The sequence below is a fragment of the Cinclus cinclus genome, chromosome 2 (genome assembly GCF_963662255.1).
Source record: "Cinclus cinclus chromosome 2, bCinCin1.1, whole genome shotgun sequence".
NCBI classification, from domain to species: Eukaryota; Metazoa; Chordata; class Aves; order Passeriformes; family Cinclidae; genus Cinclus; species Cinclus cinclus.
Genome location: NC_085047.1, coordinates 84,985,426 through 85,001,623, shown reverse-complemented (window position 1 = coordinate 85,001,623; position 16,198 = coordinate 84,985,426). Strand labels below are relative to the sequence as shown.

Here is a 16,198-nt window from a genome sequence, read left to right as displayed (position 1 = left end):
ACATTTGAAATATCTAATTTTAGTGGCAGCAGCAGAAAAATTAGATTATAGGGAACAGCTTTATCATTCACTGAATGCTGTAAGTGATTTTGTCAGAAGTCATATACTTTCCCATATTTTAACAGACATTCACTTATATTTTAAACATATTTTAAAACTACTAGACATCTACTGAATAGTGTGATTTAACAAAAGAATTTCACCAGCCATACCAGAGATAAAGTCAGTCTTGAGTCAATCAAGAAATAATTCAAAGAGTTCAAAAAATTTAAAAAACATTAGGAGCTCAATGAGAAAATATTTGTTCCCAGAAAAACAAATGAAAGAGATTGAACACTTTGAAAAATTATGTATCAGAGTAGAAAATTACAGCAATCCAGGCAGAGTATCTTGGTTAAGTGCATATGATTTTGCAAATATAAATCAGAGTTGATTTAGCATTAAAAAAAGACTGCAATAAAACCTACAATTTTTAAATAGTTCAGGACAGAAAGAAAACGCCTCATGCAATATTTGTTGACAGATATGACAACCACCAGACAGGAAAATACCTGAGTGCTGGAGGGTCCAACTGCACGTCTTGGGACTTTGATGTCAAAACCACTTTTGGGGTCCTTCTCTCCCCTTAGAGCTGGGTCATTGAAGGGCTCATGACCTGCTTCCCAGTCACACACTGTCTTCCTTATGGCCTGCAAAACACTGAACACAGTTCCCACGTCTTCAGACTGCAGCACATCCAAGTGCCCTGATAGAACTTTAAGCATTGTTCCACGAGCACAGAAATTTTGCAACAGCATTCAGGAGTTCAGGGTAATTCCAACCAAGAAAAAAAGAATTTCACCAACGTGTTCAAGAATGACACATCCACAAAATAACCACTCCATGCTGTTTATCAGAAAAGGTAGTCTATAGAGCCCTTAAAGACCATCTAGCTCCAACCTTCCCCTTGCCACACCTTTCACTACATCAGGTTGCTCAGGGCCCCATTCAACATGGCCTTGAACACTTCCAGGGATGGGACATCCACAACTTCTCTGGCCAAACTGTTACAGTGCTTCATTATCCTCCAAATAAAGGATTTCTTCCTAACACCTAATCTAAACCTGCATTCCTCTTCCAGTAAAACCATTGCCCCTTGTCCTGTCACTATCTGCCTGCAGATAGTCCTTCTCCCTCTTTGTCATAAGCCCCTCTAAGGTGTAATAAAGCTGTAATAAGGCCTCCCAGAACCTTCCCTTCTCCAAACTGAACTACCCCAGCTCTCCCAGCCTTCTCATATCAGAAGTATTCCAGCCCCTGATCATCTTCATGGCCTCTGGACCCTTTCTAAGAGGTCCACATCTTTCTTGTGTTGAGGACCCCAGAGCTGGATCAACCAAATCACATTCATACTGATACGAATACATACTCACTATGAATTCAATTAATATTCAATCAAACCAAAGCAGATTATTAACCAAATTAAAGAGAGACAATGGCAGCTTGAAATGAAAAAAAGCAAAATTCCTGCTTCCAGAAGAAATTCACATTCCAGAATTGAGCTGAAATTTATACAAACAGCTTCAAACTTTTAGCTCCAAATACTAAACTGAAACTCAGATACTTGCCAGGAATACAGTCAAACATACCTTGTGGCATGCTGAATGATCAAGAAAACGTCTCATCCAAATCTAAGCAGGTATGAAAGTAATATTTTTCTATTTCATTAACATCCTGTGACAAAAAGACTCTCCCTATAAACCTGATAATATGGAGCAATTAATTTATTTTTAGCTTATGATGACATTTTTGTGGTAGTCAGAGCATTTAGCAACAGCCTAATTAGCTAAGGACTTTCACCTCTAAGAGCTTTGCAATGAAATGTGGGAGTAAACAAATGATAAACAAGTCAAGATTAAAAGCAAACAATTAGGGACAAAAAAAATAAGGTCAGGAAATGCCACCAATCAGTGTGGACAGATGGAGCACTAGAAGAGAAGTGCAAGGCTAATAAGCCAAAAGCAGCAGAAGCTGAGAAACAAGACAGAATGTGAAGAGAGGCAGAGAGAAGAGTGGGATAAACATGAGACACAAGGAAAGGAAACAATGGAATTATAAAGTGGACAGTGAAAATGCCCACAAACACTAATCTTGCTTTCTGTATTACTGTATTTGTATTTTCTTAAAATAAAAATAAGTAACGGGGAATACAAGAGTTCTTAAAGTAGTCCTAAGAGGCTCAGGACAGCCTGGACTCCAACTGCAGCCATGAGCACATTCATTTTTAACTTCAGACTTCAACTTCCAATTTGTATGCAACCAAGCTAACCATGAATGCCAGACAGATTGGGAGGACAGGCTTAGAGAGGTAGAATTTAACATCTGTGCAATTCTGTAACTAATCTACTAAGGTCTGGAGGAAAGAACACAGAAAAAGATAAAAACAGTAATGCTACCTCTGAATGACATTTTTCTTCTTTTTAATGGCTTGTCTTAATGGTTCCCTAAGTGTGACCTGGGCAAAGTCCTGAAGAGCTGCATAAATTGTATGACGAATGGCATGATTGAAAACACTTTCCATTCGTCCCATCAGCACCTGAAGACCTTTGATCATGGCAATCACCTGCAAAATAAGATCCCAGACAAATGTATTTTTTCTTATTTTGTTTGTATATTTGTACAAACAGTGCATTTTTAAATAAAAAAAAAAGAAAAAAAAAGAGAAAATAGGAATTAACAAGTTACAAATGATAAAGGATAGATTTGCTGTGCTCCTCCTACATCCTGAATGGAGGAACACATGCTGTTCCAGAGTCAGCACAGGGCAGGCTGTCTTTCTGCACTGGAAATGCAAAATGCTTATAGAGAATGTTCTCTTTTATATAGAATTAATCTTTGGAAAATCCCTATAGAAAAACATTTCTCTTACCTCAACCAAAGCAAACTTCTCCTCACTGGTATAATTGTATCTTGTTGCTCTTTCATACTCTTCTGCATTGTCAGGACAATCTTTATTAGAATATTTGTCAGTTGGGTGAACCAGCTTCCATGAGTACTGCAGTTCACAAGGCAGAAGAGGGAGAAAAAAAGATGGGAGGAACAAAAACAAACAAAAATGACTGAGAAACACAAAACACAGCAGGACACAAATAGCATGCTTTGAGAAATACTGCAGTGTTTTCATGAATATTTGAAGTATTTGGTAGTATGTTCAAACTTTGTATAAATTTTGAAACTACTACCTGGTGGAAATGCCAAACAATAATTTTTCTAAAAACTTTTCCTAAAAATCAGTGATTCTGTACAATTCCAAAGAAATACAACTAAAACTCAACAGGTATTGCACTTAAGGATGTTTTCTTTTGCTGTGCAAATATTAACACAGGCAAAAGTTTCTTTCCTGCTTCACATATGAGAAACACAGAAAGACTTCAGAACATAAGAAAAAAAGATCTGTCAGACCCACACACAAAAAAGAGGAGCTTTCTACTTGATGAAATATTCACATTTAGATTTCAAAACACAATCAGAAAACTACAGGTTTAGATTGTTGGGGTTTTGTTTTTTTCGTTGGGTTTTTTTTTTTGCAGGGGAAGATTGATTTTTAAGTTTAATAGGCTGAAAGGTGTGGAAATAGCTGTATTATCTGTGACAATATGATCTGCACAGCATGCACTTCTCTCAAATACTGCCTTTTCAGTCATTGCAAGCAGAGCTCAAAGTGTTCCTGGGCAGGTCCTGCAACCTGAATGCTACAAAGAGGACACTGGGGAAATGATTAAAACAAAGATGAAGTTATCTGGGGGCATTAAACTGACAGGGTTAAGATGTACAACAAACATATGCTACAAGTTTTTATCTGAACATGATGCATGTAACTAGGTTCATGGATACTCAATGCAGGTGGAGATAGGTAAATAATTAGGTTACTCCATATCAGAATAAATTCTCAGTAGGACAGGAAGAACCTGAGCTTAGATGAGAAGTATTTATGGGAATACATGCAAACTAGAAAGACAATGAAAAGCAGTGAGAATAGCTAAACAACCTGCTGTGATGCTCAGAGAAAGTTTATCCTGGAATGACTAGGATAGAAACAGTACTAAGAATGAGAGACTTCCTTCAGAGATAAAATAAAATAAAATAGGATGATTTTCACTGTGAAGAGACCCTGGACGAAACAATTTGTGATGACAGAAACAGTGGGTGCAAGTCTAGGAGCTGGAGAGGCAAGAATAGACGACAGCAACCTCAGTTAAGAAGAGAAAAAGAGAACAAGATTTTCACCACTAAATACACAGTGGATTTAAATATGAATAGGACAATTCAGGGAAAAGCATGACTCATCTATTGGCTTTTAAAAGAGGCATTTAGAAATAAAAAAGAGAGAGAAAGCCTATTCTTCAGCTATGCCCATTGTGATTGCACTGGAATTGCATAGTGCAAATTATTTCATGCTCCCTGAGACATCTGAGGCAGAAGAGGAGCAAGTCTTACTTCTCTCATACAGTAAGTCACGTTTCAACCCTTCCTAGAACATGTTTTGGTTCAGCTAAGGCACACAGCTTTTATCCAATATCTGCAGCACAACAACAACTCCTGCATCCTCCTCTTGAATTTCTGCCTTAAGCAGCTTACTGGAAAAAACCACATCGACTTTTCTAACTAGCACCTGTTTTTAAAATAAACTATTACAATATAGAGAAACAACTCAGCACATTCTTTATTTCCCCTCCCTCATCTCTTCTCTCATTTTCCTTTTCCTGCACTTACTTTCCTTTTGAACAAAAGCCAAATCTAAAGCTAATGGAAGCCCTTCCATCCATTTTTGTGTTGTTAAAACCATACATACATGCTTCAATTTACTCAGCGGTAATGTCTAACCACAGAGTTGGAGCTGTTCTGTCACCTCCTTGGTGACTGCATGTCAGTACAGATGTTTCTAACAATATAATTTTAAACAACGTTTAGAAGGAAATGATGAAGTCTTGCTCTACAAAATCTTTGTATCAAGAGTGACATTAAATCATCTGGTGAAGGTTCACAGGTGACAGCCTATCCATTAAATAGAGCAAACTGAATGTACTGTGTGAGCTACGAGCTACTGGATCTTCAAAGCAGCAACATTACTCCTAGACCACGAGAACTTCCTGTGCCATCCTCTAGGAATGAGATTTGAAGCAGAAGGAGAAAAGGAGTGAAGGAAGAAGGAAGAGGGAAACTAAGGGAAAAAATTATTTTGCGGTCCCTTCCAACTCAGATTATGTGATCCTTTGAAAACACAACATGCATTTTTCAGTGCAATAAAGCAAACCTATTTTATTCTGTCTAACCTCACCAAGCCACCTCTTTTTCATGTTTTTTTTTTTCCCATGTAACATACCACTTCCATGACATGGGCACTCCACTGGGAGAGAAGCTGCAGGCCTTGGAGAGAGAGATCAAAGAGCTTCCGATATTCTGCATCTGTTTTTTGAGCTTCCTGTCGACCAGACCCAGTCACCACCTAGATTATTAAAAAAAAACAAAACCAAAAACAAAAAAGCCACACCCAAATCCACATCAGAACATGCTGTATTCAGCGTGCACAGCCAAATTTCTACATCAACTGAAGCAGTGAAACAGCATCATACACCAACACCGGCTTTACCATCTAGCATCAGTTTTTTCTTCTAGAGACTTAAAAAAATTCACAGGTTTTGGTCAAGAGATAGAAATCACTGGCATCCCTAATGAGCACAATACTGTTTCAGATTAATTCAATATATCAATTATATATTATATACATAGTTATTTGTTGTCTCTATATAATATATATGAGTGTGTGTATACATATGCACTTCTGTATTCTTTTACATGTTCTAAATGAGACATACCAAAATTTCTAGGATAAAACTGAGATAGAGAGAAAGAGGCAGAAGGACATTAGAGTTTGTATGATGTGTCATTATTATGTTAAATTTAAATAGTGCAAATATAATTCAGAGAATGAGGATTAGACCTGCAGCCAGCTTTTCTTGACTCAAGTGGCCAAGCTTTGTCATTTAGCTAGCCAGAGATTTACCTGCTTTTCAGATACTTAATAATAACAACTGTTAATGAGTGATGTGCAATTTGCACATGTAGCCCTAACTCCACTCACCTCACTGTTGCTGTAACGAGCCAGTTCAGATATGAAACGCATATGGTCTTCCCTGATTTGGATCATCTGCTCACAAATATTGTACTGGGGACTGCTGCTGGAAGATGCACATGTCCATCTGGTTCAGAAGACAAAAAACCCCCACCTAAGTCAGTTTTGACAATAAACAGCACAACTTATACTGCAAAGAAAGGTCCACAATGCATTACTTTTTTTTTTTTTGACACATTTTCCTTCTCTCTTGTTTGATGCTTTTCCTCTCTTCACACCTCTACCCCTACACAAGCCATTAGTGATGAACTGCCTTTCTGAGTTCAAATAGCACTTCTTCCAAGTCTTAAGAAAAAAAACTGTCTGTTTTGGGAGGTTTTGTTTTTTAAAAGCTGCTGCTATGAAATACGAACCAGCATGTCTCTTTAAGGGCACTTAGGAACAAGACTAAAAAAGGATTAAAAGGTAGGGCAGAAGAACAGGTATAGGCTGTAAGATATATCTAGCCACCTGCAGATATTCATTTATTATTGTTGAACTCTGTATAGTATGCTCCCAGCTATAAAAAGGCATTATCAAGTACTATTAACATGTTATGAGAGGCACACAAAAAACATGCTACCAAGAATGTCATGTTAAGTAGCCTCATATTTTTAGTAGCTCAGTAGGCCCATTGCCATTGATTTTGTCTTAGCAATTACATGCAAGTTATGCGGGGTTTTTTTTCTGCAGGAATTAAAATGCAAAGCACAACATTCTAAATTCATGTAACTGCACGGAGGCAAGGTCTTGCAGGTGTACAGAAAGGTTCACTAAAACAAAGCAATAACCAAAAACCACGGATCCATTAAGGCAACAATTGGCTGCATTTTCCCACCATTTTGCTGTGCTGCACACCTAGCAAAAAAAAAAAAAAAATAGAGGGGAGACAAGCTAAGTTGCTGCTCCATGTACAACGTACACATGCCTATTCATCCATGCACTACTACTGCTCACCTTTCTTAGTAAAATCCTTCATTTCTTTTAAAGAAAATTTCAGATTTAAAGGAAAAAATAAAAACTAAATTAGTGTAAGATAAAATTAATTTCTTACAACCCAAGTGATAAGAAATGTCACAGATACAAGAATGAGCTCAGCAGCATAGAAAGGTTTTTAAATCATCTGTTTCTCCAGTTGTATCCATTACATGAATTATATTAATAGTGAAATACCCACACCAAAAAGATGATGAACTGAAAATCCTATTAATTACCACAAACCCATGGACTAACTGGTGAGTATGAAAATATACCCCAAAGGTCAGATCTTCCCCACCTCAGATGCTCCACTCTGTTTCTTTCTCCTTCCTACCTGGATTTATTTTCCTCGTAATGGGCACTGGTCTTAATGTATCTTGCAAGTTCAATCTGCATGTCACCAAACAGTGGGACAACCTGCAACTGCTGTATATAGGGAACAAATCAGATTAGATAAATTAGTAACACATATCATAGTGAAAGGAAACCATTATTTACCCATATTATAAACCCAAGAGATCTTTCTTTTTTCTATTTAAATATATTTAAAATGCAAGAGAAACTACCTATAAAATCACATCTTAACCGACCTTAAAGTACTTGTCTATCTTGGCTAAATTTATCCTTTTCTTTGCATCCAACTTATAGATGTTACTGACACTTCCATCCATCAGGTATAATCCAAAGCCCATCACCTGAAAAAGGAAAAAGTTAAGCCTTCCACAAAAACAACTCAGAAGTAAAAACCTCTAAGTCTGTTCTTCATATAATTTAAAAAGTAACATTTTAAAACCAATCCTGAAACACCCAATCTCCTTCAAACAGAATATATTTTCAAATATATACATTTCTGTACTATTCTTTTTCACCCCTATTAGCAGTTTTTACATTAACTGATCACTTGCCTGCAAAAGATGCTGCTTGTTTGTATAAAGATTTAGCATAAAAAAACCCTAAAATCTCACTGAAATGAGAGTCTGGGTATTTTTAGAGCTTTTGCTTTCACTTCTATTTTATTCAAATTCTGTACATGCAAACTGATTTGGTAACAGAAGTTTATATCTAACATCTCTGAGTGATGGCTTTCCTGGCTTTCAGTGCCTCTCTGGATAGAGCTCCGGAGCATCCAAAAAAAAATATAATTACAGTTTGTCCAAGGTATTTAATTAACATAATGTTAGAAATTTATCAGGAAAAGGTTCTTTACCCAGAGGGTGATTGGGCACTGGAACAGCTCCCCAGAGCAGTGATCACAGCTCCAGCCTGACAGAGCCCAAGAAGTGTTTGGACAACATTGTCAGGCACAGGTTGTGACCCTTGGGGATGGTGCAGTTCAAGGCCAGGAGTTAAGATTCAATGATCCTTGTGGGCCCTCCCAGCTCAGCATATTCTGTGATTCTATTCTGTATTTACAGGAGCCAAACAGAGCGACTTACTGTGTTCTAAGCATCTCTACTGAACAAAAGGCCTAAATACCAAAGTCAGACTGGGCACCCTTGTAGATAGAACATAAATACTCTAGAGTTCATGTGTGGTTTTAGAAAACTTTTGTTTACCCCTAATAAACAGAGCTCTTCAAATATTGAGCACTGAAGTGACTCAAAATATTTGTCATGAGGCAAATTTTTAGCTCTTACTATCTATCTTTTCTTCCACTGCAAGACATGCAGCTAATAATATCAGCCACATTTCATACTGCCCAGCACCCTCTTATATGTACATATATACTCTTACAGGTACATATTCCAACTAACTAAACTGACATATTAATCCTAATTTCAAGATACTTGTTCCCTGAAATATTTGGTACACAGCCTCACTTTCAAAAGCTTTTTAAACAATCTTGCCACATATCTAAATTAAAATGCAATAGTTCCTTTCTGCTGTCATTGTACCTCATAAAAAGACAATTCCATAGAATTGGATGCAGTTCAAATGGGTCAACTTCAATTTATGAATAACAAAAATGGATTAAAAGCTTTCAAATAATTTTAGCATGCAATACAACAAAAAGAGAATGATGGGGAAAAGAAGTAATTTGAATTATTTGCTTAATCTGGTTCCTTTTAAAAAAACAAAAACAACCAGAAATAATCTGGAATTCAAATGCCAGTGACCTGCCTCAACATTATTTTTTTAATATTGTGCACAAAAGAACCTACTTTCAAAAGCATATGTTTCTCACTAGGTGTTAGATACATTTTGTTTTCATAGTAGTCCACACACAAATTCACAATATCTGCAAGCAGCTCTTCATATCCAACAATCACCTCCAACTGCTGCTGCAAAGACTGGAGAAAAAAAAAAAAAAAGAAGGATATTAGTTAACTAGTTACACTGACCGAAAAAAGTTACTACCAAACTGGAAGAGCTTTGTTTTAATACTTTTTCAAAGCATTAGGTAACTTACAAGAAGACAATTCAAGCTTACTTGTGTTATCTTGTTATGGTTGGCAAGGAACATGGAAAGGTTCTGAGATTCTTGAATGGACTGAGGATCTGCCATTTTCCGCAGGAACTGAGCAGCTCTTTAAAAACAGAAGAAAAACTCTATTTCCCTTGGCCAGGACTATTGGTAAGCAAATCTATCTCCTCAAAAAAAAGGGTGAAAAGTTCACTAGAAGAGAGAGATGGACTTAATTTATCCAAAATAAACTGGTTTACTGTCCCAAATTCCTCACTATACCCTGACTTAGAAGGTCCAATAAAACACAAGTGAAAAAACACTGGCTGTATCCTTCAACTGGGTACAGCTGTGGCTCTATAGATCCAAGCCATTCAACAACCCAGGAAAAGTCAGTCTTCCAGAAAACAAGTGTTTGGCTTCCAGACACACACTTCCAAAGAAAAAGAAAGGCAAACCAAGTAAGTTTAAGAGGTCTCCAGGCACAACAACTACAACAGGTAGAGGTAGAAACTAAATCTCACATAAGTAGAAGCAACACAGGTAAATTTGGCTACTCATTGACTGAACAGTTTTCTCTATGAAAGGCCACAGATGCTAGAGCTGGCATAAAGGCTGTCTTGACCTGCTGCTCTGACCATTGTGTTCAATAGAAGATACCTGATACCATCTGGTAGCTCAAGTACAAAATCTGGCCACAGATATCTCAACCCCTCCCTTTCTTGCTATACCTGCAATCACAGTGATTTTGAACAACAAAGCTGAAACATCTTAAGAACAAGTATAAAAATTCTCAGCTGCAAATGTCAAAAGCAGATGCCAAGAACAGAACAGATGAGGAGTAGCACAAGCACCCAGAAAGTCAGCTTCCTCTCAAACTTGAAAACAGAAGCTTTACTGCACAAAGTATATGGATTACATTCAGCATATACCAAGACGTAAGTATTTGAGAGCTTGGCATTAAAGGCAGAAAAACCTTTTGCTGCTGGAAGAACAGCACAAAGAAAACAGATGTACTCAACTGCCTAACTGCAGCCAAGCCATCCCTAGTTTCAAGGTAGCTTGTCCCACGCATGCAGAGACAATTTCTGAAGAAAAAGCTGCCAGAAAAAAAGCAACTGCTGCCATCTCGTGGGAAGCCTGAATCCTGGCAGCAAAGCCCGGGTCCTGCTGCCCCTTGCCACTCACCGCTTGTAGGCTGAGTGGTCGTTCTTCACACTGCACTTCATATTTTTCAACTCATCCAACACAGCAAACATGTTGATGAATTTGCCCAGTGTGATGAGATAGGCTTCAGACACAAAGTCCTTCCTTCTCTCCGCGTGGCACAGGCGTCTCACCTCCCCACAAAACCGTTCAATTGCGTTTCTCTAATGGGGGGGAAAGACAGAAAAACAGGGAGTAAAAGCCATGACATTTCCAGGGAAAAAATATCATCATGTACCTAAAATTGGTCCAGGGAAAAGCTCCAGTGAAGCAGAAAAATGTTTAAAGCACACAAAACTAGCAAGGCACAAGTACAGGCCTTTCAGGTCCTCCTCTGTGTGGCACACTTGATGTGTGCTACAAGTGTCATCAATGATTTTTGCCACCGATTTTGCCTGACACAAGATCCAAGGTTCTTCTCTGCAGACAAAAGTAATTAAAAGTACAAATAAAAAAATAGGGCAAGGGGTAATACTTTTTAAACTAAAAGAGGGTCAATTTAGACTGGATACAAGGAAGAAGTTTTTAACAATGAGGGTGGTGAGGCGCTGTAACAGGTTGCCCAGAAAAGCTGTGGATGTCCCATCCCTGGAAGTGTTCAAGGTCAGGTTAGATGGGGCTTTGAGAAATCTGATCTAGTCGAAAATACCCCTTTTTCACTGCAGTGGGGTTAGACTATATTGTTTTCAAGACTCTTTCCAATTCAAACTATTATGTGATTCTATGAAGTTTAAAATCCCTCAAAAAAAGGGATTTCATGCTCTTTAGTGAGGAAGTACATATTAACTAAAAGGCAAATTATAGGAATGCTCCCTTCAGACAAACAAAAATCCACAGCACACTGTACATGCCTCTTAAGTCATCCTGGCAGATGTTTATTTGAGGGCTTATTTCCAAGTGCACACCAGGGCCATTTCAGATAGAGATTACAAATACGAAGAAGATCGCAACTTCAAATGAAAAACAGAATCTGTTCTGACTTTGGAATTCTAATCTGCTTGAATGAAAGGAGACTAAATGAAATGTAACATTTCCTGTTGTCTTCCCCAGGCGGGGGTCTTACTGAGTGCAAACAATCTCCTCCTTCCTGTGTGCTCCAGGCCTCACAGGCTCTAATTGCTCCATCTCTGAATAATGCCTGGAAACATCCTCAGTCCATTGAAATAGATGGCAAGCTGCCAGGAGGGAGGAGAAGGCAAGACAGACTGCTATTCTCCAGCTCGGGTGGCTGGCAGGTCACAACAACTGAGTTAGCTTGCCTCAGTTATGAATCACCACAACAAAGTTGCACCTGCTGCTCCGCTGTCCAGACTTGTGGATCCCTCATTCCTCAGCAAATGGTTTCTCTGCTGTTCTTATTATACAAGTGAAACACACTACATTTCTATTTCCTTTCTTCCTAAAGTGACAGGTCTCTGTCCCCATATGCTGCATAGAGACTATATGCAATAACTTTTGATTTTATGTTGAAATTCTTAATGGAGATTGACTAAAGTTTTTAAGATAGGCCTTAAAAATTCTGCCCTTCTGTGAGAGAATATGGTGTGTTTTTCCTAACATATAATGACTAGGTTCAGTACCTGAGCACACAATATGAAGTGTACAAAGCAGAAATATAAAATAACAAACCTACTGAAAAATTTTGTTTCCATTCCTTTTACCTGAAAATACATAAAATTCATCAGTTTTGTGACTTCTGGCTCCAGAACTTCCACAGTTTTCTCATAAATTTCTACTCTGTTAGGCTGCTCATTGCACTTGACCTGTGGATAATTAAAGAGGTTGTTATACCTGGAACTTCGCCTGATAAAGTCACAGCAACTAAGATCCTGAGAAAATGCATTATCATCCTAAAGAGACCAAGACAAAAATTTCCAGGTTTGGTAATCCTATGCTAATCTAAGATTTACTGTGTGTAAAAAAGCCCAAAACAATCTAAGATTTTCCTACTACTTTACAGCAAGTAATTTGGTTGTCAAACACATCTGTAGTGTGCATAGGGTGTAACCTTTCCACATTAAGCCACTTGCTCAAAATCATGCACTAAAACAGGGCCAGAACTGTAAACCAAAACAGGCTACCTGGTTTCCATTCCAAATACTTAAACCACAGGATAAGCCTTCCTTGCATGTCAGTGTAAAAAAATTGCATTATAAAGTTGTAAAAAATGAAGGAGTCAACTTATAGTAATAATTGTGTCCAGTTTTCTGACACTTCTCAATATTCTTCCCACCCCACTCCTGCATAGCCACTCCCAGACACTTGAAGCTGACTTGTGCCCTATTCATAGCAGGGGTATTTTTTTTTTGTATACAGATCAAGAAAGCACTGTGTAGCTCTGACCTTTAAAAAGTGGCTATCTTGGAGTAGTAGTGTCTAGAAACATACATGATTAACCTGAATGTTAATTGTTACATGCTATGCCACCTGTTTTGAATGAAAATATTAAAACTGAGGAATGGGAAGAGTCCATTCTCTTGAATGAAAAGTTGAGCTCAAGCAGATCCCACAATCAAAAATCTTCCTTTTAAAGCATGTTACCCCTATACTACTCTTGAATCAAAAAGTACTGACACAAACCCCATGAGGTATTGCTATAAATGCCTTATTAAAAAAATAAAGTCCAACTGGTCCCCAAGCACTAAAAGACACTGTTCTATGGCATGCCCAGCTAAACAATTCAGGAATCAAAGCAGACTCCATTTTGGATCTCACTGACAGATCTCTTTCCGTGTAACTCCACATGAAAACAGGACAGAAGTTTCCATGCTGCATGACAGTAGAGTTTACATCCATTACCTGGGGAATGGCTCTTGAGCAGCTTCTCCATGTGTACAGCATGATTGCATATTCCTGACCTTCTTCTAACATTTCATTCTGTGGAGAAGACACTCAGTATAAATAGGAATTGTAATACAAAAGGATTATATCCATGTATCTTTTATCACTCCAAGCCCTTGTCCAAATGAACCTATTTCTCTTATCAGAATGTATGTGAACAAACACACATATACTGCATGCTGAATGATATCAATTATTATCTCCCCAGATCAGACTTGTTTATGTGTTGTTCTTTCTTCCCAAAACTAATGACACTGTGATCTCTAAGTATAAACAGAAATGTTAATCTTGGGATGGAGGAGGGTGATGGGATGGTGTTTATTCTTCCTTTTAAACACAGGGACCCCAGGTGGAATGTTCAAGGATGAGAGTCAGCACATGCAGAACAATTTTTTACATGGCACAGGAAAGGTACAACAATATCCAAACAATCAAAACAGGTAAAGGAGTAGAAGTAGATTGATGTAAACATGCATAATTTTCAGTAGTATGTAACCAGGTACTTTATCTGCCCATTCCATCATTTGTGAACTGGCCTCTAGAATTATAAAACGTATTATTCCTAATTTTCCAAGAGTGCCATGAAAGCAACTAACAACATTAGTTGCCCAAGAAGAAAGGCAATTTCAAAAATTTTTAAAAAGCACTTTTCCATCTTACCCCCTCCTGGAAGTGTTGTAGGTAACCTCTTTCCTGTGACCATAATTCTTAAAATGAACCACAAGAAGAAGCATTCCTCTCCTTTAATTCTATGCAATATAAAAGTGTGTATTGGAACATCTACTTACCATGCTAGAATGGACTGTAGCTTGCTCAATGTATCTTGCAATACCAGTGACAAATGCATTTCTGTCTTCAAAATTAGTGTTGAAGTTTGGCTGTAGAGAAAGGAAAACATGGAATTAAGTCTTCTGTAGCAGCATCTCTCCTATGAAGGAAAACTGAGAGCCAGGCATTTTTCAGCCTGAGGAACAGAAGGCTCTGAAAGATCTTATGGCAACATCCAGGACCTAAAGGGGTCCTGCAAGAGAGCTGGAGAAGAACTTTGTACAGGATCATGTAGTGACAGGACAAATGGGAATGGATTCAAACTAAGAGTAGGTTTAGATTAGGTATTAGCAAGAAATTATTGACTGTGAGAGTGATGAGGCACTGAACAGTTTGCTCAGAGAAGTTGTGGCTGACTCATCCCTTAAAGTCTTCAAGGCCAGGTTGGATGGGGCTTTGAGCAACCTGGTCTAGTGGAAGGTGCTCCTGCCCATGACAGAGGGATCGGACTAGATTATCTTTAAAAAGTCCCTTCCAACGCAAACCATTCTATGGTCCTATGAAAAGAATTTTTATATATATTGCCAATAAAACACACTCTGGTTTTGGGCAAACATACTCTTTCTTAACAGCACTGGGAAATGGAAAAAACTTCTTCCTATAATGAGAAAATACCTGGTAAAGAAGAGATGATGGTGGGGGCTCAATACACGGTTGCTGATCTGGCAATGGTAATTCCTCCAGGAGATCCACATTGGACAAGGCATCCTCCAGAGTTACTTGAGCAGTCATTTTGCACCTGGTTAGAAAATACATACATACATATAGCTATGTAGATGTATATACACAGATATAACTTTATACGTTTTACTATATACACAGCAAGCAAGTGAGTAAAATGAAGAGCAGGGAACTATTCATATTGTGGGAAATGGGAAGTTTCCCTTCAACCAAAACAGAGGGAAACAGTCAAACAGAAACCCAGCTGATTTTCAAATACAAGTTTAAATAAAGCTTCTGAGTTTTGTCCTTACTTTTAGGACTTGAGAAATGTTTCTCCTCCCCCACTGCTGGACACCAACCAGAAATACACCAAAAATACAGGAAAGGATGATTTTAAAGCTCAGTTTTGAGCCAATATACTTTCAAAATTTTATGCACTACAGCTTCTACAGCCACATCATCTTCAGGAGACCAGGCTGTCAAAACATGCCAGCAGACTCCAGTGTTTCACGTCCTAGGACATCCAGATCTGCTTTGGATAGTTAATGCTACACTCCTCAGGGCCATGGCAATCTCCATAAACCTGTAATTGTTGCCACTGCCTGGGGTTTTGAACCAAGAACAGCAATGGGAAGAAATCTGGGCCATCTGTGACCAGTGACCAAGTAGAAATTGTAGAGTCTCCTTCATTGGAACTTTTCAAGGACTGTCTGGCTGCAATCCTGTGCCATGTGCTGCAGGATGACTCTGCTTTAGCAGGGAGGTTGGACCAGGTGAGCCACTGTAGTCCTTTCCAACCTTACCCGTTCTGTGAAAATTTAGGAAGAAAATGTGGGGTGAACAACTCAGTCATCCACTTTTATATAATGATGTACTCATTCTCCTCAGTGGAGCGAAAAAAATTATTGAAAGGAAAGGAACACTGAGCACCCACATCCCGGAGGAGCAGGACCCTGCTTGGCATGTGACACCCCCATGGACCTGTTCCATTCCCACATGCAGAGAGGGTACAAGCAGATCCCAAGGCAGCTTTGACAAAAACTCACTACAAGACAGCTGGTACGGGCTGGTGATCCCACCACTCACTGTACTTTTACTGGCATTGTAGAAACACCTCCTCACTTTCT

General features: G+C 38.4%; 1 protein-coding gene across 1 annotated transcript in view; it reads right to left on the bottom strand.

Moving 5' to 3' along the window:
• Positions 1 to 16,198, bottom strand: part of CYFIP1 (cytoplasmic FMR1 interacting protein 1) — a 73,370-nt gene that overhangs the window by 40,628 nt on the left and 16,544 nt on the right. The window contains exons 2-15 of the mRNA XM_062487852.1: positions 15,024 to 15,147; positions 14,369 to 14,458; positions 13,539 to 13,616; positions 12,401 to 12,502; positions 10,722 to 10,903; positions 9,561 to 9,657; positions 9,292 to 9,420; positions 7,720 to 7,824; positions 7,464 to 7,555; positions 6,122 to 6,239; positions 5,363 to 5,485; positions 2,909 to 3,034; positions 2,436 to 2,602; positions 552 to 699 (exon numbers count right to left, since the gene is read on the bottom strand). Coding sequence (XP_062343836.1) covers positions 552 to 699; positions 2,436 to 2,602; positions 2,909 to 3,034; positions 5,363 to 5,485; positions 6,122 to 6,239; positions 7,464 to 7,555; positions 7,720 to 7,824; positions 9,292 to 9,420; positions 9,561 to 9,657; positions 10,722 to 10,903; positions 12,401 to 12,502; positions 13,539 to 13,616; positions 14,369 to 14,458; positions 15,024 to 15,140 — 1,674 coding nt within the window. The 5' untranslated portion in view covers positions 15,141 to 15,147. The remainder of the gene's footprint in view (positions 1 to 551; positions 700 to 2,435; positions 2,603 to 2,908; positions 3,035 to 5,362; positions 5,486 to 6,121; positions 6,240 to 7,463; positions 7,556 to 7,719; positions 7,825 to 9,291; positions 9,421 to 9,560; positions 9,658 to 10,721; positions 10,904 to 12,400; positions 12,503 to 13,538; positions 13,617 to 14,368; positions 14,459 to 15,023; positions 15,148 to 16,198) is intronic.